This window comes from Zingiber officinale, chromosome 1B (assembly GCF_018446385.1).
Source record: "Zingiber officinale cultivar Zhangliang chromosome 1B, Zo_v1.1, whole genome shotgun sequence".
NCBI lineage: Eukaryota > Viridiplantae > Streptophyta > Magnoliopsida > Zingiberales > Zingiberaceae > Zingiber > Zingiber officinale.
In genome coordinates this window covers 110,102,833-110,130,728 of record NC_055986.1, presented here as the reverse complement: position 1 = coordinate 110,130,728, position 27,896 = coordinate 110,102,833, and the positions used below count along the sequence as shown (strand labels likewise).

The 27,896-nt window shown below is 42.0% G+C and overlaps 1 protein-coding gene across 1 annotated transcript; it reads right to left on the bottom strand.

The window, feature by feature from the left end:
• Positions 1-185: 185 nt before the first annotated feature.
• On the bottom strand, positions 186-25,289 carry LOC121971774. The gene is made up of 4 exons (XM_042523210.1): positions 23,982-25,289; positions 1,221-1,442; positions 1,033-1,124; positions 186-966 (listed from the first exon to the last, which is right to left on the bottom strand). Exons 1-4 carry the CDS (start codon positions 25,125-25,127, stop codon positions 258-260), a joined length of 2,169 nt encoding a protein of 722 aa, XP_042379144.1. The 5' UTR covers positions 25,128-25,289; the 3' UTR covers positions 186-257.
• Between the last annotated feature and the right edge of the window lie 2,607 nt (positions 25,290-27,896).

Below are 27,896 nucleotides of genomic sequence, written 5' to 3'. Positions count from 1 at the left end.
TTAGAGAAGGAGAGTTTATTGTACGTAATTTTATTTTGCATTATAAGAAATTAATTTCATGGTAATAACTTTACTATATTACGTCGAGACTTCTCTTTAATAAGTCCATAATCTATTCTTGATAAACATAAAATAGAACCAAAACAGTTACACATAAACAAGGAATTACATCTCGCAAGAAGATCAATCACAATAATCTTACGACAAATAACAAACAGTTCATACACACAATCCAAATAAATCGCCTAAAATCTTAATTAAGCTTTAGCAAGTGAAATTGTTGTATCAAAAGCAAGCTCTAAATGGCCAATAACAAACCCATATATCTTGCACTTCAATCTCTCAATCCTTTCCTTCAGCACCTCCCCTTCAGATGTCTTCCCAACCCCATCCAACCAATCATTTATCCTTTTCAACTGTGACAAAACTGCTGCAACTCTGTTATCATCAGAGTTCTCGCCGAAAAGGCAAAATCCAGCCTCAATGGCTTCCTCTACAAACTTCAGAAACCAAGCTTGCATTTCGTACTTGAACATATTTGCAAAATCCACAGCTTCATGTGCACCATCACCGCGAGTCCAAGTGCCAATTGAGGCAATGGAAAGACCCTTTGAGTGACATTTTCTGGTTGATGAGTGCTTCTTTGGCACATTCTTTCTCTGAGGATGATCGACTTGTGGGGATGCAAGTTTTTCGGAAGCCTTTTGATTTAGTGGGCATTCGGTATCAGTGTTCAGCAAATGGATAGCTTTGAGGTCAGTGGCTAATGCTGCCTGAACCCAGAGGGAGGCCAATCTGCCTTGCTCGGTTGGAGTTGCATCCTTTAGTCCATCATCGTTGTGGCTTGCTGAGAGAGATTTAGCGACAGCTTTACACCTTAGAACGTCGTCATAAGTTGATAGAAATCGGTTGATTGTTGGCACAGGATTGTTGGCTTGGGACAATGAACAGAGTTCAGAAAACATGCTGCAAATGGGAGTTAGGAGCTAAGTTAGTGGATGGTTTATCGAAACGACATATATAAAAGGTTACCTAAGATTCCTGATAAGAGATTCAGCAACCAAGGCTTCTTCCAGAGCATCTGCTGCAGCTATAGAGGCAACATTTCTTCTTTGAAAAGCCTCCTGCATGTGTCAATGCACAATCAAAACAACAAACAAACAAACTACTGGGTTTCTTGATTGTTCATCATGAAAGGCAAAAGAATGATCAAGGCATACTTTTCCTAATCTTGCAAGGTGATCAGGGATGGAGTTGAAAGATATGCTGCCATCAGTCCACTTCTTATCATGAAGTGTAATTCCTGTGGCCATGTTGCTTGACTTCTCCGACGAAGTTGAGGAGTCAGACTTATTGCTTGCTCTTGGCGTTTGCATGGAACACAACTCCATAGCACTCATTTCCATTGTTTCAGCATCACTCAGTCGCCTTGGAATTGCAACCTAAAACAGGCAAAATTGTAAACTAAAACACTGAATGAGAAGGACTATATGCTCACAAACTTAAAAACTTTCTTTTAACTTAAATGTTAAAGAAAGGTTAGTGAATTATTTGTAAATTGAACATATGAATACACTCCGAATTTTTTAAAATGTTCTAACTTATGTTTATTGGATTTTGAATTATTGGATGTGAATTCAATGTATAGAATCCTTTAACCTAATCCGTTATCATCTATGGGTTGATAACAGATTAGATTCCTATATAAATAAGAGGTCCCCAAGGGTTTAGGATATCTTGACCTAATTTCTTATTCCCCATCAATAATAAGTTTTTCGACGTCATCTTTCCGCTGCATCTTCTTCCATAGGGATGATGACACTAGGACAAGGATACTTGTCTTTATGTTTATATATTAATTTTTTATATCATATTTAATTGATGAAACTAAATCTTCTTGTTCTTGTATTTTTTATATGTGAATTCTTTGTGTTTTAGAATTCATGCAGCTTAGATTTTTACAAAAAAACTAATAAATGATGCCCAAATCACATACTCAAATGGTAGAAATGAAGATCAGCTTAGGGAAGATTGTCTATTTCTTTGATTAAAACACAGAGATGAACAAATTGGGGTTCAAAAACCCAACATAAGAGATGATGCTTGAATGGCCTAAACTAGTGGAGACATCAAATTTTAATCGAGACTAAACTGAATCTCGGGTCAAGAAATTAATAGGCCAATGATTTAGTAGCAATTTCTCTTAATTTTAATTGGAATTGGTATATACTTACAAATTTACTGTAGCCTAAAAATAATTAAGATGACATAATCACTCCACCATTTACCTTCTTATAGCATTACACAAACAAACAATTTCTGTTGTATGTATGAGGATAGTGTTCATCTAAAGCGTGAAATACATAATTCATGAATCTGTAAATAAAACTTACAGTGCTCTTTGGAGAAGAAATCAGAGAAGATCTTGTCGTCAGAAGAATGATCACAAATGAAACCAAAAAACCCTTCAACTTTCATGAACCAAATCCAGAATTGAACCTTACTCTCTCGTTCATCTTCTCTTCTTCGTGTCTTCTTCTTTTATAACTTAGACGCTATAACTGTTACGACGTGAAATTATTAGCATTAATCACCTTACATTACTGTCGTAGTAATAATTTCTTGGAGGTGGTTTACGGCGAGCGCCGTTTCTAGCACAGTAACACCAAAATCTCCCACTTGTTCAAGTTAAACCATAAAAACGAATGTTCACTACGAACATGAAGAATAAAGATTGTTTGTCACAAAAAATCATAGATCATGAAGAATAAAGATCAATAGTCATCATGAAGAATAAAGGCCAATAGTTTGAAATTGTCAAATTGAATTGATTTTAACAAACTCGACAAATCTAGAAAACTTTTTCTAGATCTTAGCTTGAATACTAGCAAAGGCATACTTAAGAGGAAAATACTTTTTGTTACTCTAGTGACTTTTAAGTTAAATCCCTCTCACCACTTATTGTGGCAAAAGGTGATATAGGTCCTGGTAGAAAATTGAAATTTTAATCTTTCTCTTGCTAACTTACTTTTAGCAATGACACACACATTCAATCGCCTTATGATTTGTACTATTTATTTCGATAAATAAAGATTCACTATTTAAGTACATTTTACTTGTGTGTTTGAATGCTCTTAAACTTACATATTGAATGCCCGCAATTAGGGGTGTAAATGAATCAAGCCGCTCATGAACTATTCGAAGCTCGATTCGATAAAAGCTCGTTTGAGCTCGTTTAATGAGGCTCGTTAAGATAAACAAACCAAACTCAAGTTTCACAATATTAGGTCGTTAGCTCGTGAACATGTTCGTTAAGCTCATGAATCAACTTTTAAATAAAAAAATAATATTTTGATATTGAATTTAGATTTTACACTCTACTTATGAAGCATATTAACAAGAATAAAATTATTAGAATATTAACAAATAAAATTATAAATTAAATTTTTTTATTAGAATAAAATTGTAAATTTTAATAAGAATATTATAATTTTTTCTAAATATATAATTTAATTTTTAATAAATATTTAAATTTATAATTTATATTTATTAAGCTTATTTATGTTTGATAAAAGCTCGAATAAGCTCATGAGCCATAAATATATTCGTTAAATAAAGCTCGAGCTCGGCTCGATTATAAACGAACCAAACTCAAACATTCAAGAGTTCGACTCGACTCGGCTCGATTACACCCCTATCCGTAATACGATTCATAACATGAAAGAACTTGTGATTGAATCACAAGTAGTGTGCGTCTCTACATATGTAATTATGAAAGTATTAAAATATTTTCTAGTCAATAAATTGATGTATTCAGACATCACCAATTCTATGAAACTAACACAGGTTATACTCCTTGGTCTAACCAAACAACTATTACTCACTAGCTGGAGACATTAAAATGTCAAGAGTTAAACGTGGATACTAGTTACGATAACTAGCTCATTGGAGTGACTTGCTGTAAGACTTCTATAGTTCTCTACATATATGAATATGTCTGTGAAGTTATTAATGCAACTCGAGTGTAAGTTTCCTTCGACTTGATCATGGAAGCTTATACTTTGGCATCTTGAGCAAAGCATCTCCTTGAAGATGTGGACTAGAGATGATTGGGTATAAGTCGAAGTGCCCGAAGATGTTTATATAACCCACAAAAGATTCATTGCCCCTTGTGTGAAGACATATATCCTATGGTCACTTGTCAGGATTATAGCTCAAAGTCTTCACAAAGCTTCACATGTTAAGAATATAAGACTCTTAGATACATGTAGGAGTAATTTGAGTCCACAAGATGAGTTACCTGGGCTATGTGTGACGTAGTCAACCTAGTGGGGAGAGACACATAGATCATGTCCTGAACCAAGTGGATATAAAACGAGTGAAAGAAACAAGTCACAACTCACTGTAGCTGTTGAATGGTTCAGAACTAGTTCTAGAATCAACTGTGATTTTTTGATTAATTGAGAATCATGATGTATTACTAAGTGTTACTCATGATCGATCCATAATTAAATAGTTAATTATAGATGACCAAGATAAATCGAGAACCTATTGAGTTACACGTAATACGAATATCTAAAAGATATAAAACAAATTTAAGAATTCGATTTTTAGATCAAGAGATAAGATGTTTGGTTGGACTAGACAAAAAATAAATATAGAAGATATTTTATGAGAACGGAAGCACGGATGGACCACATCTTTTATTGAAGATTTAGACCCTATTTGGTTTAGTAATAAACCAAATTAGTTTGGTTTAAATCAATTTGGTTTAGTTATGAACCAAGCACCAAGAGGTAATGTGCCAAATTTTGGTTAAGGAATTTTAGGCTGGGTTTGAACTTTTTAATCCAACTTATCAAGAGAATCTATATATTGATATAGAAGAGAGAAATTAAAAGAACTAATTCATTATTCGTTGGTTTAAGTTTTTGAAGCCTAGCCTCTCCCTCCTCTCTATATCGCCGCCCACCAAGAAGCCAAGGATGGTTTTCTTCCTAAGTTTCTTTGCTTCTTTTTCCTTCTCTTAGATCGTATCACCTCCACGTTTGGCTAGTACTAATTGGAGGTGAACCTTGTTGCTCACCGAAGTTATCTTGAAAAACTCGCCATACATACAAATAGAGATGAGGTCCGTAAACGTTGCTAAGTTAATGTGCTACGCCTAAAATAATTGTTATTCTTAAGTTTTTGTTTTATGATTATGTCTACGTGAGTTGTATTCTGTATGCATGTGGTGCGTGTTTTGTAATAAAATAATTTTATTATAGTCTTTTTGCTTCTGCTGCATGTTTTACGAAACATGTTAAGCACACAACACATCGGGCATCCCCTAACACGTTGTTAATCCAAGACTGTAGAAAGCACTATCAAGGTCAAAGGAAGAGTAGCCCCTAACAACAGTTGGAAGCTCAAAATGAAATTACAGAACTTAATACAAAGTGTGTTACTTCACAACTACCTTTAGGATGCTATTTATACCCTCTTAGTAGAATTAACCATTTTACTAACGTAGCCATCTAGGATGCTTCTAATGATCTAGGATGCCTCCAATAAGATGAGTTGTTATACACACAACAACATCTTTTTGTTGAACTTTCAGCATTGGAGGTGGCTCAGCTCATCAGAGCCACCTCGAGTGGGCTAGCATGGATTCTCGCTTCTTATGCGCATCAAACGTCTCTTTTCTTTAGAGGCACCATAAGTGAATGTAGGCGCCTCAAATCCCACAGTTGTCATCCGCAACGACAACTTTAACTCTAGTCATCTGAGATGCCTTGGATCATTAGAGGCACCTCGAGTCCTCAGGGTGCCTCGGGTCATCCAAAGCCCCTCGAATGGTCAATATCATAAGTTAACTATTCTTCGATCTGCTTACTTGGGTGATGCTTCGGTCGTCCAGAGTTGAACTCACTCAAACCCAACTTCAATTTTCTCCTCAAGTAGATTTCCGCCCGATTTCTCATCCCTCGGATGCATCGTGTTTGTCCTCACTCCACCGATGTACTTTTCCGTAGCTCTTTATCTCTCGGATGCATCGAGCTCGTCGGCTCCCTTCCTGTGTCATCTTTCTCGCTCGCTACATCTTCACCTCAACTTCTTATGTTCCTAAATTCCTACTTACTTTGACACAAGGTATGAAACACACAGGACCTAACTTAACTTGATTGATCAACATCAAAACTAATTCGAGATACTTACAATCTTCACATTTTTGATGTGCATCAACCCGAACTAAAGTTAGGATAAATAAATAATTAAGTCCTCCCCTTAATTTAACACTATTTTTAACACTACTCTCCCTCTTTAATCACATAAAAATATTAAAAAAGAATGAAAATTATAGACAAAAAAATTAAAAAAATTTCCAACAAATGTAAATAGGTGATGTAAGTTTGTATATTTTTACTGTAATTATTTTACAAATAAAATAATATCTAAGAATTAAACCATATATTTGTCAAAATAATTTAAAAATTAATTTTAATTGTTGAAAATACTAATTTTTTTTTATTAATGTTAAACATAATTAAATTGATCAAGGAAAAAAATTTCATGAGAAAACTATTTTTGAATTAGTGAGAAAATATTTTTCAGTGAAGAAATAGATATTTTTGAAAGTAAATATTTAAAAATAGATTTCAACGTCAAATCAACTTACTAATTTTTTTGAATATTCAAAATATAATGGTTATTTATAAAAAAATCATTTTTTTCAAAAATTAATCGTCAAAAATATTTAATTTTAAAATTTTTTAAAAAAATTATACTAACATAACACATTTGTTCATCACATACAAATTTAAACCTAAAGAAAATTGAACAGAAATTTAAAAAAAAAATAATTTTACCAATATTTAAAATAAATTAATTTCTATCATGCAAATAAAGATAATTTAATAAGCTAAAATAGATTTTGGAATTCAAAATAAATTTCTACCTATTGGATTTACATATATTTTCATGGATTATTAAGGGTTTAAAAGTTTTTAATTTGACCCCTATAATTTTTAAATACCAATTAAATCCTTTATAATTTCTAACATGTCTTATAGGGATATTCAAAAATGAGTTCGAATTTGTAGAAAATTGTTTGCACTCTAATATTTGAGTTTTCACTATTTCTTTTAATTTTTAATTTTTAATTTTTAATTTTTTGAACTTTTTTAGTTCTAAGCATGCATTTTCCAATTCAGTTTCTACTGTTCATTTTTCTATTCAAGAAATTTGCTTCTAGATTTGCATAAAGATCTATATAACATTTTTATTACATCATATAATTTATCGGAGCGTAAGAAATATACCTCACTTATCGTGTCAGACTTGCAAGTGGATGCTTCTGCTTCATTGATGCTCTCTACTGAGATGTCTTTGTCGTTTGATTCTTAATGGTTCACCATTAGTGCTAGTCCGGTACATTCTTCTATCTCAGATTCTTCTGACGACAACTCAATCCACGTCGCTTTGAGACTCATTTACTTGGACTTTCTTGACCCTTTGTCTTTTTCTTTTCCTTTATTCTTCAATTTTGACAGTTGTTCTTGATGTGACTTTCTTGGTCACAGTTGTAGCATCTTATGTCTCTATTCTTTTTCCGCCAAACTAGCTTTGTCGCTTATTTCTTATCAAAATCGTTAGTTTTAAAAAATTGATTCATTTTCCTTACCAGATAAGCCTCCTAATCTATGACTCTAAATTCGATTCGTTCTTCTTAGCTTTAAACGCTAGATTCTAATTCACTCCTTTTCTTTTCTTAGTGTTGAACATCTAGATTCGTGAAGTTCTAAAGTCGAAAATAAATTTTTTAAACTACTTATCTCGAGATCTTTAGTGATGTAGTAGGAGTCTATAATTGATGTCCATTCCGAGGTTCTTGGAAATACATTTAATGCATATAAGAGGGAATCCGACACCATTTCTCCGAGGTTGATGAGTCTGGTGATCAACTGCTAAGTTTGATATGGTGAAGTTTGACAAAACCAGAAACTTCAGATTATAGCAGAGAAGAGTTAAAAACTTGTTGATGCAATAAGGCATGGTGAAAGCGCTAGGAGAAAGGAAATCGAAAAACATGGAGAGATTATATTAGGAAGAACCTCAAGCGAAGGTAATGACAACAATCAGGCCTTGTCTTACGGATGATGTGATGTACTATATCCTGAACAAGGAGCACGCACCAGTAGCAATTTGGCAAAATCTAGAACACTGGTACATGTCAAAGTCATTGACAAACAAGCTGTATCTTAAGCAAAAATTATTCGAGCTGAAAATGACCGAAAGAACTGATCTGAGTCAACACATCAACATATTCAATTGCATTGCAAATGATCTGAAACGGCTTGATATGAAGATCGAAGATGAAGAAGACAAGGCCCTGATGTTGTTGAATTCTCTACCTTCATCTCCTATGTACGAGAATCTGGTTACTACATTGATGTGAGGTAAGAAAACTCTCAAATTGGAGGAGGTCACAAATACGTTGCTAGGTTTTCACCAAAGGAAGAAAACAAGCGATAAAATTTCTCAGGGAAAATGACTTGTGATAAATAGCAACCAAGAATGTGGTAGGAGCAAATTTCGACATGGATCGGGTAACAACAACAAGGCTCATTCTAAGTCGAGAAAGAAGAAGATGATCACGTGCTACAAGTGTGAAGGCAAAGGTCATATCAAGAGAGATTGTCCAGAGATAAAGAAACATATTACAAAAAACAAAGATAGTTTGACAAAGTTTACAAATATAGTTGAAGAAGAAAATTCAGAAAGCAATAATGGATATATACTATCAGTTATGTCAAGTTTGGAGCAACTAACAGATGCATGAATTTTAGATTCTGCATGTTCATATCAAATGACTCCAAACAAGGATTGGTTTGACACCTATAGGACAGTGGATTCTGGTTCAGTATTGATGGAAAATGATGCATCATGCAAAGTTATCGACATAGGAAACATCAGAATCAAGAAGTTTGATGATGTGATCAAAATCCTATGTGATGTCAAATTATACCAAAGCTAAGGAAGAATTTGATCTCGCTAGACACACTAGATGATATTGATTATAGTTATAAATCAGGAAACGAGGTAATAAAAGTCAGCAAGAGAGCTCTAACAGTAATGAAAAGACAAAAAATAGCAAGGAACATCTATAAGTTGATAGCGACTATAGTTGTAGGTGGAATCGCATCGGTGGAGTCTGAATCAAACAGTACAATCTTGTGGCATATATGGCCAGGGCATATGGGTAACGTGGGATGTTATAACTTCACAAGAGAGATTTGTTAAAGGATATCAAAACATGCAAGCTTGAATTTTGCAAATTCTGTGTTCTTAGGAAACAGAGTAAAGTGCAATTCAAGACGGCAACAAACAAGACGAAGGAGATTCTGGACTACGTACATACGGATCTCTCGGGACCAACCAGTGTAGCATCACGTGGAGGGCATTTGTATTTTATGATTTTTACTGATGATTACTCATGAAAAATCTAGCTATACTTTATGTGTCATAAGTCGAAAACTTTTACAAAGTTTAAATTATAGAAAACTGAAGTGAAGAATCAGACTGAAAGAAAGATCACATGTCTTACGTCAGATAATGGGACTGAGTACACAATTCAAAATTTTAGAAATTTTGTGAACAACATGGGATAATGAGACATTTCTCAGTTCGCAAAACACCTCAACAGAATAGGGTAATGGAAAGATTGAACAAGACAATCATTAAGAAGGTAAGATGTCTCAGGCTGAAGGCTAGCAAAGAATTTCTAGGTAAAAGTAGTTAACATGACATATTATCTTATTAATAGATCACCAAGAGTAACACTAGAAGACAAAATATCAGAGGAAGTATAGACAGGAAATCAAGTAGATTATTCTCATCTTCGAATTTTTGGATGTCCAGTCTATATGCACATATTTAGTGAGGAAAGATCAAAGTTGGATACAAAGTCAAAGCAGTGCATTTTTCTAAGATATCAAAAAGGAATTAAAGACTTCAAGTTTTAGGATTCTAAGGCAAAAAAGATGGTGATCAGCAGAGATGTGGTGTTTGACAAAAAAGGTTATGTTATAGTGTACTCAAGAAGAAAGAAAGGAAACACCATAGAGCAACATGGAAAAAAATATTATACAGGTGGAGCTAGAGACTCATGACTCCGATGATTCTAACTCAGAGCACACAAAGCATCACTCTATAACTAGTGACAAAACTAGACGAGTCATAAAATCACCCACTAGATACGGATTTAAAGACTTAGTATCTTATACACTTATCACTAGTAGCGAAGACCTTACGTTTTTTCAGAAGACGATACACAACTCTGAGAAGAACAAGTGAACGAATGCTATGGCAGAGAAGATGGAGTCTGATCATGTCCGGGTGCTGAGTCGATAGACGCTGGGGACGTGACGCTTTCGTTGACGACGTATGAACCTCCAACTGGTGTGAGCCTCCGGTGAGAACCTGCAAGCACAAAACAGAGTCGGGAAGGGGTTCCCGACGACGGCCCTCCGACGCTCAAGTCAGCTCCGACGAGAAGAGATCGAGGCAAAGTAGCGAGAATGAAGACTGTAGCTACAGTAGATGAGAATGCATACCTCCGTCGAAGGTTGGGGGCCCTTATATAGGGCTCCCCGGGGCGCGTGCACGTTTTCCAAGGCGTGCACGCTCCTCAAAGCATAACCAGAAATGGTCTTGTCAGAAAAGTGCGTCTGACGCCATACCTCAATTGTCCGAGCATATCCCTGACGTGACAGTGGAAGCTTCCACCGTACGATTCTCTGTTTGGTCCGGCCGCCGCCCATGCCGTCTGTCGATGGCGCTTGTCTCGAGGAAGATATAGCCAAATGTTATTTTTGTCGGTATCAAGCCGAGCGAAAGGGACGCTCGGCCCGTCAGTCACCCAGTCGTTCGATGGGCATCACGACTGAGACGATCGGGTTGTCCGCTCGACCGAGGGCGACTGGCACGGTCCTCTGAACAAAAAGGAGTCCTGCTTAACTTGTGAGCGTCGGAAGCTCGGCATAAAGGCCGAGCTGTCAAAGCGCCGGCTCGGGCGCTGTCCGAGCCGATCGCTCAGGTAGGTTGACTTTGACTGCGACCACCACAGGGTCGTTAACCATTATCCGGACGGGCCCCCCTTTCTTACCACCGGATCACGTGCCTCCTCCTCAAGTCTAGTTGAAGGAGGTTGTAAGTCCGACTAACTGGACTAGTCTGCCGACACAGGGTCGACCGGTCAGGGAAGCTGAGCGGCCCTAAAACTACCTTATAACGCCGACCGGAAGCGTGCCCGCTATCGCTTGGCAGAATTTTTACTGATTGGTTTGCCTATCTAAAGATGGTCAACGATGACCTGCCTCAGATTTCCTCGGAATGCTTGCAAATCCCGTCCATTAGGGCCGAGCACGCGGCCACGCCCTCGTAATAGCGTTCATTAAATGCCCTCCTATGATTGACAGCCACGTGGCACCGCCGCTATCATCGCACGCTCGAAGCGACAGGCTTGATGTGACTTCTGGCGGTTTGAATTCAACGGTGCGATTTGCGTCTTGGGGCTCGCGACCTAGATCGAACGGCTCCGCTCATCCGAACCTCTTTCTTATAAAGTCGTCGTGTTGTCTCTGCTTCATTTCGCAGTCTTCAGGTTTTGGTGCTCCGGCTATTCGGTGCTCATCGCTCCGCCGACGATTTGTGTTCCGAGCTCCGTCGATTCACGCTTTTCTTCCATCCTTCGTGTAAGGCCACTGCTCCTTTTTGTCTTTGCCTCTGTTTCTCTCATCTTTTTGAGCTTTTAGTGTTTCTCCGTCGTCTTTTTCGTTGACCTCCCTATATTCTCGCTTTCTCCACTGTTACGGCGATGGCGAGTTCGTCACAACCGTCTGACCCTGCTCCCGGCCTCTGGTATATTGCCATGGAGAGCCGGTTTGATGCAGGTGACACGGTGAGCCTCGTCGCACCTTCTAACTTCCTCCTGACCATAAAATAATATTAGCTACTCCGTTCGATCGGCCTCATAATCCGCCGACTGGCACTACTTGTTTCTTTCGAGATCAGTTTGTAGATGGTCTGCGTTTTCCCATACATCCGTTCGTCATCGAAGTATGTAATTATTTTCGCCTCCCGCTCGGCCAACTCGTTCCAAACTCGTTTAGATTGCTGTGCGACGTAGTTGTCTTATTTAGGCTGCAAGGCATCCCTTTAGTTCCCAAGATTTTCCATTACTTCTACTATCCCAAACAGTCTGAGTGGGGTACTTTCCTTTTCCAGTCTCGGATCGGCCTTGTCTTCTTCGACAAAATGCCCACCTCTAATAAACACTGGAAAGAATACTTTTTCTTTCTGCGTTTGCCCGAGTTGCCGCCCTTTCGAACCAAGTGACAAACCGCCGTACCCTCTCCACCAGAGCTCGATAAATACAAGAGCCAGTCGGCCTACCTTCACGCAGTCAACATGCTGGCCGACCAAAAGTTCAACATCCACGAACTGCTCTGTGAGAGCGTGTTATACATGTTCGGGCTGAGTCCGATCCGCTGGAAACTTCCGAGCAGTATGGGTAAGAGCTCTCTCTTGATCCTTTTTTCCTTTTGATCTAACTGATTTGTTTTCCCTTTCTGCAGCTAACATCATGATACGTGCTCGCGCTATCGAGCGGATGAGGTTGAGGGCTGCCGAGATTGAAGCGGCGGCTGCTAAGGAGATGGCCGACCTTGGCATTGCGCTGGTCGGCTCACACGAAGGTGAGAGCGGCGAAGCACCTACTGCTATCGGTGGATCGACCGTTCGGGTTTCTACAACTGAAGCGGTGGGCGATGCTACTTCGTCCGCTAGACATCCCTCTACTCAGGATGAGGACGTAAAGCACTCAGCCGAGGATGCTCCTTTGGTATTCCGCAAACGGCGCCGGACGAAGATACCTGCCCGGTCGGCTAGACCTGCGGAGCAGGCATCTGAGCAGGTTGGCGTTCCTTCCGCAGGGGTTGACCTGGCTCCGGCTTCGATCGAAGCAATTTCCTCGGATCGAACTCCTTCACAGCTTGATCTACCGATAGATCCTATTGAAGCACAACCAGTCAGTTCTCTACCCTCGGCCCGTCGACGTATACGTCGCTCCGACATCACTTCTGCTCCGACCGGCCAGTCCTCCGGTCCTTCGGGTTCAGCTCAGTCTGCTCCGAGCGACCGTCGAGTGGTTAAGGTTGTCCTGCACCTACCAACAGAAGAGTTCCTTCTAGCAACTGACCGGCCCACAATTCCCGAGCATCATATCACCATCCGTGGACCGCTTGCCAGAGTATGAGAGGATGTGAGGGCCCGTGTTGCACTGATGACTCCCGATCAGCTCGGCGACAGGCATCTGCAGCAAGTCACCGGTGTATGCCTCCCCCACCTCCCTTTACATTATTATTTTGCTAGGCTTTTAATGTTATTTTATCTGAGTGCAGAGTGGGTGGAGAGCATCGTCGTCAGCAACCGCTTGGCGTTACTGGAGGAAGAGTTGAAAAAACTTAAGATTTCCGGGGGAGGCACGGCCCAGGGGCCTTCACCTGCTGAGCTGAAGGTCGAGCTGGTCAAGACAAAGAGGCTCCTGGAAGATGAGCGGCATAAATCCTCTGGACTAGAAACCATGGTGGCTCGGCTTGAAGCCAGGGTCAAGACACATGACTAGGAGATCAAGCTGGCGACTACAGGGAAGAACAAGGTCATTGCTGATCTAGACGCAAAAAATGTTGAGACCCGGGCGCTGGAGCAACGTGTCCAGGAATTGGCTGACCTGCTGTCCGCCGAACTGACAAGCCGATTGGTGGAGCAAACTGAATTCCAGGGAAAACTGAAGAATCTCCAGGACACCCTCAAAGCTTCTCGAGCCGCCCTCAAGGAGTACCAGGACGGCGAATCAGGTCGCCTTGCTGTGATGAGGCAAACTTATATCCGCTCGGAAGATTTTGTCCAGAAGGTATGTGACCGGCTCATCATTGCCTTTGAGGAAGCTATTAATTCTACAACTGCTTATCTGAAGGGTAAGGGTCACCTTTCTGAAGCGATGGCTATCCGGCCTAAGGACCTGGCCGGGCTACTCGATGTCATCCCTGACTCGATCTTTGATTATCTGGAGTGAGGAGGGCTAATTATTTTGTAAGTTGTTGATGTATGTTAACCGTCCGGCGGGAACATTTTAATGAAAGTTAGTTTTTCCGTGTTTACTCCTGTCATTGGTTTATTGCTTAGGTCCGAGCGGGATACTTGACTTTGATTTCTAATAAGTGCCAGGATAGCGACTCCTGGATATGGAATCGCCGCTCGGCCACTACTCGGTGATTTAGAGATGCTTTTGATCGAATATTCATTCTTGCCGAACCGACCCTTAGGTTGTCGTTCAACGGACTTCGGGTCGGGGGGTTTTATAGTCGCCGATTAGACTCTAGAGTTTAACGTCGCCGCTCGACGGTCTTCAAGCCGGAGGGTTTATAGTCGCCGGTTCGACTCTAGAGTTTAACGTCGCCGCTCGACGATCTTCAGGCCGGGGGGTTTATAGTTGCCGGTTCGACCTTAGAGTTTAACGTTGTCGCTCGACGGACTTCCGGCCCGGGGGTTTATAGTCGCCGGTTCGACTTTAGAGTTTAACGTCGCCGTTCAACGGTCTTTTGGCTGGGGGGTTTATAGTCGTCGATTCGACTCTAGAGTTTAACGTCGCCGCTCGACGGTCTTCAGGCCGAGGGATCTATAGTCGCTGGTTCGACTCTAGAGTTTAACGTGATCTTTTGGCCGGGGGGTTTATAGTCGCCGGTTCGACTCTAGAGTTTAACGTTTTCGCTCGACGGTCTTCAGGCCGGGGGATTTATAGTCGCCGGTTCGACTCTAGAGTTTAATGTCGCCGCTCGACGGTCTTCAAACCGGGGGATTTATAGTCGCCGGTTCGACTCTAGAGTTTAACGTCGCCGCTCGACGGTCTTCAGGCCGGGAGGTTTATCCACCGGTCTTGGAGTTTCTATGAGCTTTCCGTCGATCGGTCAAACGGTTCGACTCTAGAGTTTAACGTCGCCGCTCGACGGTCTTCAGGCGGGGGGGTTTATAGTCGCTGGTTCGACTCTAGAGTTTAACGTCGCCGCTTGACGGTCTTCAGGCCGGGGGGTTTATAGTCACCGGTTCAACTCTAGAGTTTAACGTCGCCGCTCGACGGTCTTCAGGCCGAGGGGTTTATAGTCACCGGTTCGACTCTAGAGTTTAACGTCGTCGCTCGACGGTTTGATAGAGTGTAGTCGTTCGGCGCAATCCGGTTATACCCTTGTGTGTCATGAATTCCTTCCTGCGATCAAAGGATACCGAAGAACGGAAATACACTTAATGAATTACATTGGCGCACCTTTCAACCAGCTCACTACGGCTGGAGATGGTTAGCGCTCCATGGTCGTTCTAGCTGTCGTCCGTCTTCGTCTTCAAGGTAATAGGCGCCCGATCGGAGCTTTTCGACAACCTTGAAGGGCCTGGCCCAAGGAGCCTCCAGCTTGCTCACATCGCCGATCAACTTTGCCTTCTTCCATACAAGGTCACCGACCTGGAATGCCCTGGGAATTACTCGCTTGTTGTAATTCTGCTTCATTCTCTGCCGGTAAGCCATTAACCGGACGATTGCTTTGGCTCGCGCTTTGTCTATCAAGTCCAGATCCAGCTTCCTCCGCTCGGCGTTACTTGCGTCGTACTGTTGCACCCAATCGGATTCTACTCCGACCTCCACGGGAACGACAGTCTCACCTCCGTACACCAAGTGGAAAGGCGTGGCCCCCGTTCCTTCCTTAGGGATTGTGCGAATCGCCCATAACACGCCGAGTAGCTCATCTACCCAGCTGTCACCGACATGGTCGAGCCGAACTCGAAGAATCCGAAAGATCTACCGATTGGTGACCTCGGCCTGCCCGTTGCTTTGCGGATAGGCTACAGAGGTGAAGTGTTGCCGAATGTCGTACCCCTCGCACCATTCTCGGAGCTACTGTCCGAGGAATTGCCGCCCATTGTCAGACACGAGCCGAAGTGGAATATCGAACCGATATATTATGTGCTGCAAGATGAACTTCTTGACCATCTGCTCGGTTATTTTCGCCAATGGCTCAACCTCGACCCATTTGGAGAAGTAGTCCACCGCCACAAGTAAAAACTTCCGCTGCCCGGTCGCCATCGGGAAAGGTCCCACAATATCCATGCCCCACTGGTCGAACGGGCAGGACACTGTAGACGCTTTCATCTCCTCAGTGGGTCGGTGGGTGGAGTTGTGATATTTCTGACAGGAAAGGCATGTGGAGACGATCCGAGCGGCATCTTCCTGGAGGGCCGGCCAAAAGTACCCGGCTAGCAGAATCTTCTTTGCCAACGAGCGGCCGCCCGGGTGTCCTCCATAAGACCCTTGATGTACTTCTTGCAGAATATAGTCCACATCCTCCGGACCAAAACATTTGAGCAGAGGCCTGGAGAACGCTTTTTTGTAGAGCTGGTCGCCAATGAGGACGAACCGACCAGATCTCCTCCTAAGCAGATGCGCTTCCTCCCGATCGGAGGGTGTTGCTCCTGACTTCAAAAATTCTGCTATAGCCATCCGCCAGTCATTTGGAAATGTGAGCCCCTTCATCCGATCGATGTGGGCGACCAGAGATACCTGCTCGATCGACTGTTGAATGACGATCGGTGATATCGAGCTGGCTAGCTTAGCCAGCTCATCTGTAACCTGATTCTCCGCTCGGAGGATCTTCTGGATGAGCACCTCTCGAAAACTGGCCTTCAGTTTTTCGAAGGCTTCCACATAAAGCTTGAGCCTAACGCTGCTTATCTCGAATGCTCCCGAAAGTTGCTGAGCAGCCAACTGTGAATCTGAATGAATCAAGATCATGATGGCTCCCACATGCCGAGCGACCTGCAGGCCCGCTATCAGCGCCTCATACTCTGCTTCATTATTGGTCGCTCGATAATCCAACCGTACGGACAAGTGCATCCGTTCTTTGTGGGAGGAGATTAACAGCACACTGATCCCACTTCCTTGCCGAGTGGATGATCCGTCCACGTACACCTTCCAGGTGGCTTCGAGCTCAGGATCTTGCACCTCAGTGACAAAGTCTGCTAACGACTGCGCCTTAATGGTCGTCCGGGGCTGATACCGTATGTCGAATTCGCTAAGTTCTGTGGTCCATTTGATTAGCCGACCGGACGCCTCTAGATTGAGAAGGACCCTTCCCAGGGGATTGTTCATCATCACAACGATCGGGTACGCTAAGAAATAAGGGCGGAGCCTTCGAGCGGCGAGTACCAGCGCAAAATTCAACTTCTCGAGACCAGTGTAGCGAGACTCAACATCCTTTAGTAGGTGACTTAAGAAGTGCACAGGCTGTTCCTCGCTGTCCGGCCTCACAAGAGCCGACCCGACGACATATTCAGTCGAGGACAAGTAAACTCTAAGGGGCTCCCGGCGATCGGCTTGGCTAACACAGGTAAGGAATTGAGATATACTTTGAGCTCTTCGACGACCTTGTCGCACTCTGCATCCCATTGGAACTTGGTGGCTCGACGCAGAATCTTGAAAAAGGGAAAGCTCCGATCGGCGGTCTTTGAGATAAATCTGGACAGCGCGGTTATTCGTCCCATGAGGCGCTGAGCTTCCTTCAGGTTTCTGGGAGGCGATATGTCTTGCAGTGCTTTCACTTTACTGGGATTTGCCTCTATGCCCCGCTCGGTAACGATGTACCCCAGAAAGCGTCCACTCTTTGCTCCGAACAGACACTTCTGGGGATTTAGCTTGACCCCGTATGTCCTCAGCGTCCCGAAGGTTTCTTCTATATCTGCACAAAGGTTGACCGCTCGGATTGATTTAATAAGTATGTCATCAACGTATACCTCCAGGTTTCGCCCGATCTGCTTTTGGAACACTTTGTTCATGAGCTGCTGGTATGTGGCACCGACGTTCTTTAGTCCGAACGACATTACATTGTAGCAATAGGTGTCGTCTGCTGTAATGAAACTCACTTTCTCCTGGTCTTCTCAGGCAAGCGACACTTTGTAATAACCCTGATAAGCATCCAACATGCATATCAACTCGCATCCAGCGGTTGAGTCACCATCTGGTCAATTCGGGGCAGAGGGTAAAAGTCTTTTGGGCACGCCCTATTCAGATCCCGGAAGTCGATGCAGACCCTCCACTTATTACTCGGTTTGGAGACCAGCACCACATTTGACAGCCAGCTTGGGAACTACACCTCTCGTATGTGGCCGGCCTCCATGAGTTTCTCGACTTCCGCTCGGATGATGACGTTCTACTCGGCACTAAAGTCCCGCTTCTTCTGCTTGACGGGATGAGCGTCCGGCCGGACATAGAGCTCGTGCTGCGCGACTATCGGCGAGATATCTGGTAGCTCGTGTGTTGACCACGCAAAGACGTCGTTGTTGCACTATAGGCACCTGATCAACTCCTCCTTCGGGCCCGCTTCCAAGTCTGATGCAACGAAGGTGGTGGCCTCCGGTCGGCCATCCCGGATCTGCACTTCTTCTTGTTCTTCAAAAACTAAGGTGGGAGGTCTTTCAGTTATAGCATTTACCTCGATCCGAGGGGCCTTCCGAGCAGACCTCGACTCGGCTCGGACCATCTCCACATAGCAGCGTCGTGCTGCCAACTGATCACCTCTGACCTCTCCCACTTGGTCTTCGACAAGGAACTTGATCTTCTGATAAAATGTTGAGACGACAGCCCGGAATTCACTAAGGGCGGATCGACCCAAAATGACGTTGTACGCCGAGTGCGCGTCCACTACGATGAAGTTAATGGTCCACGTCCTTCTGAGCGGCTCTTCACCGAGCGAAATAGCCAATTTTATCTGGCCGACCGGCTGAACCTCGTTACCAGTGAATCCGAACAGGGGCGTTGTCATAGGCAGCAGCTCAACCCTGTCGATCTGAAGCTGGTCGAACGCCTTCTTGAAGATGATGTTGATCGAGCTCCCTATGTCAATAAAGATGTGATGAATAGTATAGTTTGCTATTACCGCTCGGATGATGAGGGCGTCGTCGTGAGGTACTTCAACTCCCTCGAGGTCGCCAGGGCCGAAGCTGATCTCGAGCTCGTTCGCCTTCTCTCGGCTGCATCCCACGACATGGATCTCCAGCTGTCGGGCGTACGACTTGCTGGCTCGGTTGGAGTCACCGCTGGTTGGCCCACCAGCGATGATGTTGACTTCCCCTCGAGCGGTGTTGCTTCTATTTTCTTCCTCTCGAGCATACGGTCTGGCTCGCTCATGGGAGGCTCGAGGGTTGCTTCTTGGTTGGTGCGGGTGTCGCTGCTCGGGTGACTGTCTGGCTTCTCACCGTCCGACATTTTGATGATTATGCCGCCGATCAGGCGAAGGCGGCGATAGCTCATTGGCTTAGTGACTGGGGCAAGACTCCGACAGTCGCGGGTGTTGTGGGTTGTCGACTAATTAAGTGAACAAAACATGGGAGTTCATACCTTTTCCTTTCGGCTTAGGTCGTTCGACCGCCACGTGTTGGACAACGTTCGGCCTTGATTCCTGATGCGGTGTCATTCCCTCGATCCGGAGTCTTCTGGATGGTTGATGAATGGTTTGAGGCCTCCGCTCGGCCGGCGCTGCTAACTCTGCCAGTGTTTCCCTTTTACAGGCCGTTTGCGCCTCCTCCATGTTGATGTATTCGCTCGCCTTTTTCAGCACATGGTCATAGTCGTGCGGCGGTTTCCTGATGAGCGAGCGGAAGAAGTCGTCATCCATCAGCCCATGGGTGAAGCCGTGCATCATGGTCTCGGATGAGACTACGGGAATGTCCAGAGCAACCTGGTTGAATCGCTGGATGTAAGCTCAAAGAGTCTCTCTGGCCTCTTGCTTCATGGAGAACAGACTGGCGCTGGCCTTTTAGTAGCGTCTGCTGCTCGCAAAGTGGTGAAGGAAAACTGTCCGGAAATCCTTGAAACTTCGAATCGATCCGTCCGACAACCTCCGGAACTAACGTCGTGCGGATCATATGAGTCAGGTGTGTGAATGAAAATGCTCCAACAAAATAAATTGATATTCAAATCAATATATAAATATCTAAAATTAAATCTAAATAAAATAGATTTAATTAAATTTATATTATTATAAATTAGTTTAGTATTAATTATACTTTACTAATCTAGTAAAATAGTCAAATTGAAATTCAATAGTCAATTTGATATTGAATCAAATTTCATATATGTATCCATATATATCATATATACATAATAATATAAATATATAATTCATATATTATAATATTATAGTTTCTTAGTTATTATATATCTTAGTTATTATATATACTATACACTGCATTTAACTCCATCGGTGTCTTGATGGAGAATAGCGACGTTGTCGAACTTACCGAGGTGGTCATCCAGGTCGGTTGTACCATTGTACTCTCCGATCGCTAGAGGAGCGTAATGCTTTGGGAGCGGGTCTTGTAAGATCGCCTCAGAAAACTGGCGATTGATCCGCTCGGGGGATGACTCGGTTAGAGGTGTCTTCCCCTTCCTGGCATCTAGCATGGGCGCTTCATCGGATGATCCCTTGTTGGCTTGGGCCAGCTCGGACAGAGTCTGGAACAGGAGCCGATGGGGTGGAATAGGGGCAGCGGGTGCCTCTCCTGGCGTGCCGGTCTGCCCTCTATTCTGCGCCCACGTAGAAAATTGCTCCGGTCGATCTTTAGGTGCCGCTCGGCCTCCTGACGCTGAGGTGGCCTGGTGTGCCAGCCACTCGGCGTGAGCCTTTTGTTGCTGCTCCACTATCTTCGCCACTCGCGTCTGGATGAGCGCGTCGAGCTCTTCTTGGGAGAGCGTCATGGTGTGTTGACGTCCAGCTTCTTCCATCGTCTCGGCTCCGGATTCAAGTGCGTTCTCACATACGACGCTAATTTGATCCTGTCCGGGTGGTGAGTCGACAGACGCCGGGGACGTGGCGCTCTCGTTGACAACGTATGAACCTCTGACTGGCGTGAGCCTCTGATGAGAACCTGCAAGCACAAAACCGAGTCGGGAAGGGGTTCCCGGCGACGGCCCTCCGACGCTCAAGTCAGCTCTGGCGAGAAGAGATCGAGGCAGAGTAACGAGAATGAAGACTATAGCTACAGTAGATGAGAATGTATACCTCTGTCGAAGGTTGGGGGCCCTTATATAGGGCTCCCCGAGGGTGCGTGCACGCTTTCCGAGACATACACGCTCCTCAAAGCATACCTAGAAATGGTCGTGTCAAAAAAGTGCGTCTGACGTCATACCTCAATTGTTCGAGCATAACCCTGACGTGACAATGGAAGCTTCCACCGTACGATTCTCTGTCTGGTCCGACTGCCGCCCATGCCGTCTGTCGGTGGCGCTTGTCTCGAGGAAGATATAGCCAGATGTTATTTTTGTCGGAATCGAGCCGAGCGGAAGAGACGCTCGGCCCATCAGTCACTCGGTCGTTCGATGGGCATCACGGCTGAGCCGATCGGGTCATCCGCTCGACCGAGGGCGACTGGCGCAGTCCTCTGAACAAAAAGGAGTCATGCTTAGCTTGTGAACGTCAGAAGCTCGGTATAAAGGTCGAGCTGTCAAAGCGCCGGCTCGGGCGCTGTCCGAGCCGATCACTCAGGTAGGTTGACTTTGACTGCGACCGCCACAAGGCCGTTGACCATTATCCGGGCGGACCCCCCTTTCTTACCACCGGATCAGAGTCATTGCATAAGAACCAAACGTGAGATCTAGTATAACTTCTCGAAGGAAAGAAAGCTATAGGGTGCAAATGGATATTCAAGAAGAAAAAAACAATGTCAGATAGAGAAGAAGTGAAGTTCAAGGTTCGGTTAGTAGCAAAGGGGTATTCACAGAGAAAGGGGATTGATTATGAAGAAATTCTCTCCAAAAGTAAGACATACGCAATTAGAGCAATGTTGACTTTGGTTGCACATCACGATTTGCAACTAACGCAAATGGATATGAAAACAACATTTTTTTATGGAAATTTAGAGGAGCATATTTTTATGTCACAACCTGAGGGATTTAGTCAATCCGAACAAAAGCGATTGGTTTACAAGTTAAAGAAATCACTCTATGGATTGAAACAATCTCCTAGACAATGGTACACACGTTTTGATTCATATATGATTCAAATCGGATATAGGAGATATGAGTATAATTGTTGCATATATGTGAAGAACCTTGAAGATAAATCACTGATTTTCTTACTACTATACATAGATGATTTATTCATTGTTGCAAAGAAGATGAAAAAGGTCGATAGATTAAAGAGACTACTGAGCAAAGAATTTGACATGAAAGATTTGGGAGAAACTAAGAAAATTCTTGGAATGGATATTCATAGGGATAGAGTTGTAGAGAGATTATAATTGTCTCAATGTAGCTATGTGGAGAAGGTGCTGAATAGGTTCAACATGAAGAATGCAAAGTTGGTGAGCACACCCCTGGCGCATCACTTTAAGTTATCTAGTACACAATATCCAAAGACAGATGACAAGATCACGAGATGTCAAAGGTTTATTATACCAATGTAGTTGGTTGTCTGATGTATACTATGGTTTGCACGAGACCAGATTTAGCGCAAACAGTTAGTATGGTAAACAAGTTTCTTTCAAATCCTGATCGATTACATTGGGATGCAATGAAGTTAGATTTTCAGATACTTGAAAAATACAATTGATTATAGCATCATGTTCAGTAGACAATCGAAAGATCCTTCAGTTGTTGGATACATAGATACAGACTATACAGAAAATTTAGATGATAAGAGATCTATTATAGGATACGTGTTCACTATATCAAGAGGGTCTATTTGTTGAACATTGTTTACTACGAATTCAGAGTACATGACAGCAGTTGAAGCAGAGAAGGAAACTTTATGACTAATAAGATTGGACAGAGAACTAGGAGTTTAGCAAGATAAGGTCAAGTTATTATGCGATAGTCAGAGTGCTATCTATTTGGCGAAGAATCAGGTATATCATACGAGAACCAAGCTGTGAAGTTTCACAAGATCAGAAAGCTGATTACTTTTGGACAAATTCAATTTGGGAAGATTCACACTACAGACAATGCTGCATATATGCTGACAAAACCAGTGATAACAGAGAAATTCAAACATTACTTGAACTTGATCCATATCTCTAGATGCTAGAGGAAGAAAGTCCAGATCCAAAGATCCAGATAGAGTTGTATTCAAATAATCATGTTCTTTAAATGGGTAAATATTCATCAAGGTGGAAATTATTGACGAATGACTCATATTTAGATGAAGGTCAATGCGAGGGGTGTTATGAAAAAAAAAATCTATTAAAATTTTTAGTAATAAAATTTTGTTACGATTCTATATAATAGAATTTTATTATGATTTTTCATAACAGAATTCTATTGTAATTTTTCATAACAAAATTCTGTTACGATTTTACTAGGTCTAATATTTATACACTATTTATAAGGATCTTTGTAAACCTATTATACAATTACAAGAATCGTTAAATATAATTCTCTTGGGTAGAAAAAATTTAATAAAACTTCGACCGTTTTTGTGGAGTAGGCACGTCACCAAACACGATAACTCTTCTTCTACTTCCTCTTCTTGCGCATTAAAAGTTGAGAGGTGTTGTTATCTTCTTTACGCAAAATCACTTGATGGAGTTTTCCCTAAAATTTTGATTTTGCCAGTTCTACCTATCCAATACTTGTTAATACTGCCATGTATTTCACCTTGTATTAATTGTCTAACTTGTCTAATTATAGAATCTATTATTGTTCTTCAAATATGTTCAATCATCTTAATACTGCTACACGTTGACATTATATTATACATATTCAATCTTAGATCTATTGAAGTTAAAAAAGAAGTTTTATTTTTATAAGTTTCTCTAATCCAATTAACTTGGAGTTTATTCTTTCATGTTCTGAATCACAATTAAACATATGAACATATTATACAAAAGTTTTCGACAGGTACCTGAGTTCGCAAAATTGATTCTTTATCCATTTTTCTTTTCGATCCTCCCTTCTCCTTGGGTTCGGAAGGCAGAACCAAACTAGTCATGGTTGAATCATCCCAGCTCTTTCTTGTGGACTTGGCAGAACCCATGAGTGCATCAGACACCATAGAAATCCCAGCAACGACCACTCCGAATTTCTTCTTCTCACTGCCTTCCCCAGTTGCCGGTGATGCCACTTTCAACCCGATCGACAGCCTTCGTGCCGGGGACACGGAGCTGCGCCTCTTTATCTGGGAGGCAGAGGACTTCCGCCCCGCTGGTGATGGCTGACGGTACCTTGATGGGACGACAATGGCGGGCTCTCTCACAGATCTACGATTTTCCTCCTTGGCCACCACAAGGCTAGGCACCTCGCATTTGGATGGGATCGGGGACGAGTGCCTCGAGTTGGCCCTTGCCGCCATTGCCGGAGAAGAGTGCCGCGAGTTTGCCTTCAAGGCAAGAGATGGCTCGCGTGAAAGCTCCACTTTTGTATCAGCGCTAACGGCACTACTCTTCACGACGGACAATTTCTCTGTGACGGGGGAGGAGAATCGCGTTGTCTTTCCTGAGCAATCTCCCTGGTTCTTGCCTAATCCGACAACAACATTCTCCTTTGAAGCAAATACGAATCTTTTTTCTACTTGGTGGGATTGATTGGCCCCGAGAAAGGAGGGGAAGAGCGGAGGACCAGCGTCAGCGGCGGTGGCCGGCTGGATGACGAAGCCGCGGTTTCCGGGGGAAGAGAGAGCGATGAGAGGGTCAGGGGATCCGACGAAGGGGTGGGGACGGGCACCGGGAACGGGTCGGAGACCGACGGCGCGGGGCGCAGGGTGGGCGAACTGGAGACGATCGACGTGGACGAGCTGGCCCAGTTGGGGCCGGCTGGAGAGGACGGCGTCGGCATCAGCGTCGGAGAGGGAGACGTAGGTGGAGTTGGCGGAGTCGGATAGCTGGAGGTAGAAACCGTGGGAGGGCAGGAAGCTGCCACCAGTGGGGACCGAGAGGGCGGGGACGATGCCGATGATCTGGAGCACGGCGGAACGATGCTCGCCGACCACACGGGCGTCAGTGTTCATGGACTGGAGCAGCTTCAGGAGGACGCCCGGCGTGAGGGACGCCATGACCGCCGTTGGGCTCCGTGCGATAGCAGATCGACGGAGCGTCACGGGAAGAGAGGGGCCGTCATCGCGTCAGTAGATCGACGGAGCGTCACGGGAAGAGAGGGGCCGTCATCGCGTCACGTGAACACAAGCGGCGGAGCGGAGGAGAGGCGGCATTTATTACTGCTTTGAAATTTGAAATTCCCGCCTTTTGAGGAGCAATTAACGTCAAGATATTATCTATTCAAAGAAAGAAAGAAGTGAATCATGAATATACATACACCTTCCATTTTACACAATATGTCGACGTTAGGGAGGTTAATAGATTGGATTCGAATAGGTTTTTATATCTTTTTCCTTATATTTATCGAGTATTGAATATTTATTCCCATACCAATATTTATTAAAGAATTAAATATATTTTATACCAATAATTTTTTCTTTCCATCTAATTATTATCATTTAATAAAAATATATTAAAATTAACATCATATTAAAAAAAATCAAATTAAATATTTATATAATCTACTCATCATATCAATAAAAATAATTAATAAATTTTTGAAAAAAATTAATATAATATATATATTATTTAATCAGGTATTCAGGTTAGATATTGAACATTAACAGTCTCATCATACCCTCTGGACTAGATATTAAATCCTCAATTAAAAAAAAAAATTATAATCCCTAATCGGCATTAACATGTTGTTTGTTTTTTTTTCCGACCGAATGTATAGAATGTTCGAAAATGATTTAGACATCCAAAAATATAAATCAATCAAAGATAAAATCATCCATGGGAGTTGGATAACATATCTTATCTCATGTATATGACATAGGTATTCAAGTAAAAATTCAAAGAGTGTTCCCTTTTTGGTTATTATAAAAAGTCACTTTTTGATCTTCATCCCAAAATATTTTTTGTTTTATTATTATTATGATTTTTTATTTAAAGAAAATTACTAAATAAAATTATCTTGACATTAATACAAATATTTTAAATTAAATTATCAAAATTATTCTAATTAAGTCTAAATTGATTTAAAATTGTTATGATATGCCATCCTAAACAAGCCCGGTTCAATTTTATATTTATCTAATCTTATTTGATAAAGTAATGAAGTTAAAACTGAGTTTAGGATTTTTTTTTTTAAAAAAAAATTGTTAATCTAGATGTCTAGATTCTTACAGACTCGACTAGTCTTGAAGGTAGGCAATCTTCTTTTGAGTTGCCCACCAGGTAAATCTAGAAACATTCACAGTAGTGTGTCAGTACTTAATCGCAAATCCCTCAACATAAGTCTTTTCCTCCAAATTAAGTGTCCACACATATCCCAGTTAAGGATTGATCTGATGTGCTTTAGGAATCCACCTTAACTCCCACTAAAAAAAAATAGGATAGAAAATTGGTGGTGGTCGATAAAGGGGTTGTAAAAGCAGAACAATAGAATTGATCATAGTTAATCGTTCCTAAAATCGCTTCAATTGATTACCTTTAGAAGTGGTTATAAAACAATTTATGTCGTCCACTTTTAGAATCGATTTTTAATGACCGATTCTATAAGTTACTTTTTGGAGCAGTTTAAGACCGCTTCTAAAGATCATAACCGAGATTTATAAAAATGAGGTTTACGTATCTTATATGATTTTTACAAATCTTTGCTCTCAGTAATTCCAGCAACCCTCTCTGTTCCATCAAGTTGACAAATTTGTGAAGGTAATTTCTTAGTTTAGTTTTAGTAAGGTGACAAATTTTTTTTGTGTTAATGGTGATACAATTGTATGCATTTTAGATTTCGTGTTGGGTGGTAGATTTGTAAATTTTTCTAATGAATCTTATTTGTAAATTTGTCTTTTTCCCAAATTATTTATTATTTTTCAAGTTTATTATTGTATTTTATGTATTACATCTATTTATGATACTAAGCTTCATTTTCACTTTTTTCCCTCTAAGTTGAATATTAGCATATATGTTTTTTTTTCTTTTGAAAATCTTCTGTGTATATATATTCAAAGTTTATTTAGTAATTGTAGTTTATGTCTATTGATTTTTTTTGAATTTTTTTTTGTATTTATTTACAAGGTTTATTTAATTTTGATAAATATTACTTCAATATGTAAACTTTTAAAAATTAATAAACAGGATGAAATCATACAACACCTTACCATTGCACCATGCCCATGGGAGCTAAACTGAGTCTAGAATGAAAGTTGAAGTGATTATTTAAGTCTGACTCAATTTTTTTATCAAGCTCGATTCAAATTAGTTTGACCTTAATTCGTTTAGATATTCTCGAACTCTCAATTTGAGTCTGATGATTGTTTAAAATTTTTATATTTTTAAGTTTATTCAATTAGTTAGTGAGCATGATAAAAAAACTTTGTTAATGATATAGTTCATAAATTGTTTTCATAGATATTGTTTACGAATAATTCACACCGCCCTAACTACGGTATAGTGGTAAGTACTTCTTGGGGCTCCCTATGCACCCAGGGTTTCAAAACCAAGGAACATAAAAAATTTATCTACCGCATTTGAACCAGTAAGTGTAGGATTCAAAAGAATGAGAGAAGGTGATGGTGACTCAGGTGCAGCTTGGCTCTGGTGGAGGTTGAAGACCCTAGACCACACTTTCGATTAGGAGGGGTGGGATCGAGCTTACTCACATCTGTCAGCCTTCAGCCAGGGCGTATTGGACACCAAATGAATATGCTCTCTAGAGGATGAGGACTATGATGTTAGGACACACAAGACGTTGAGGCACCTCCAGGAGGTGGCCCTTGGCT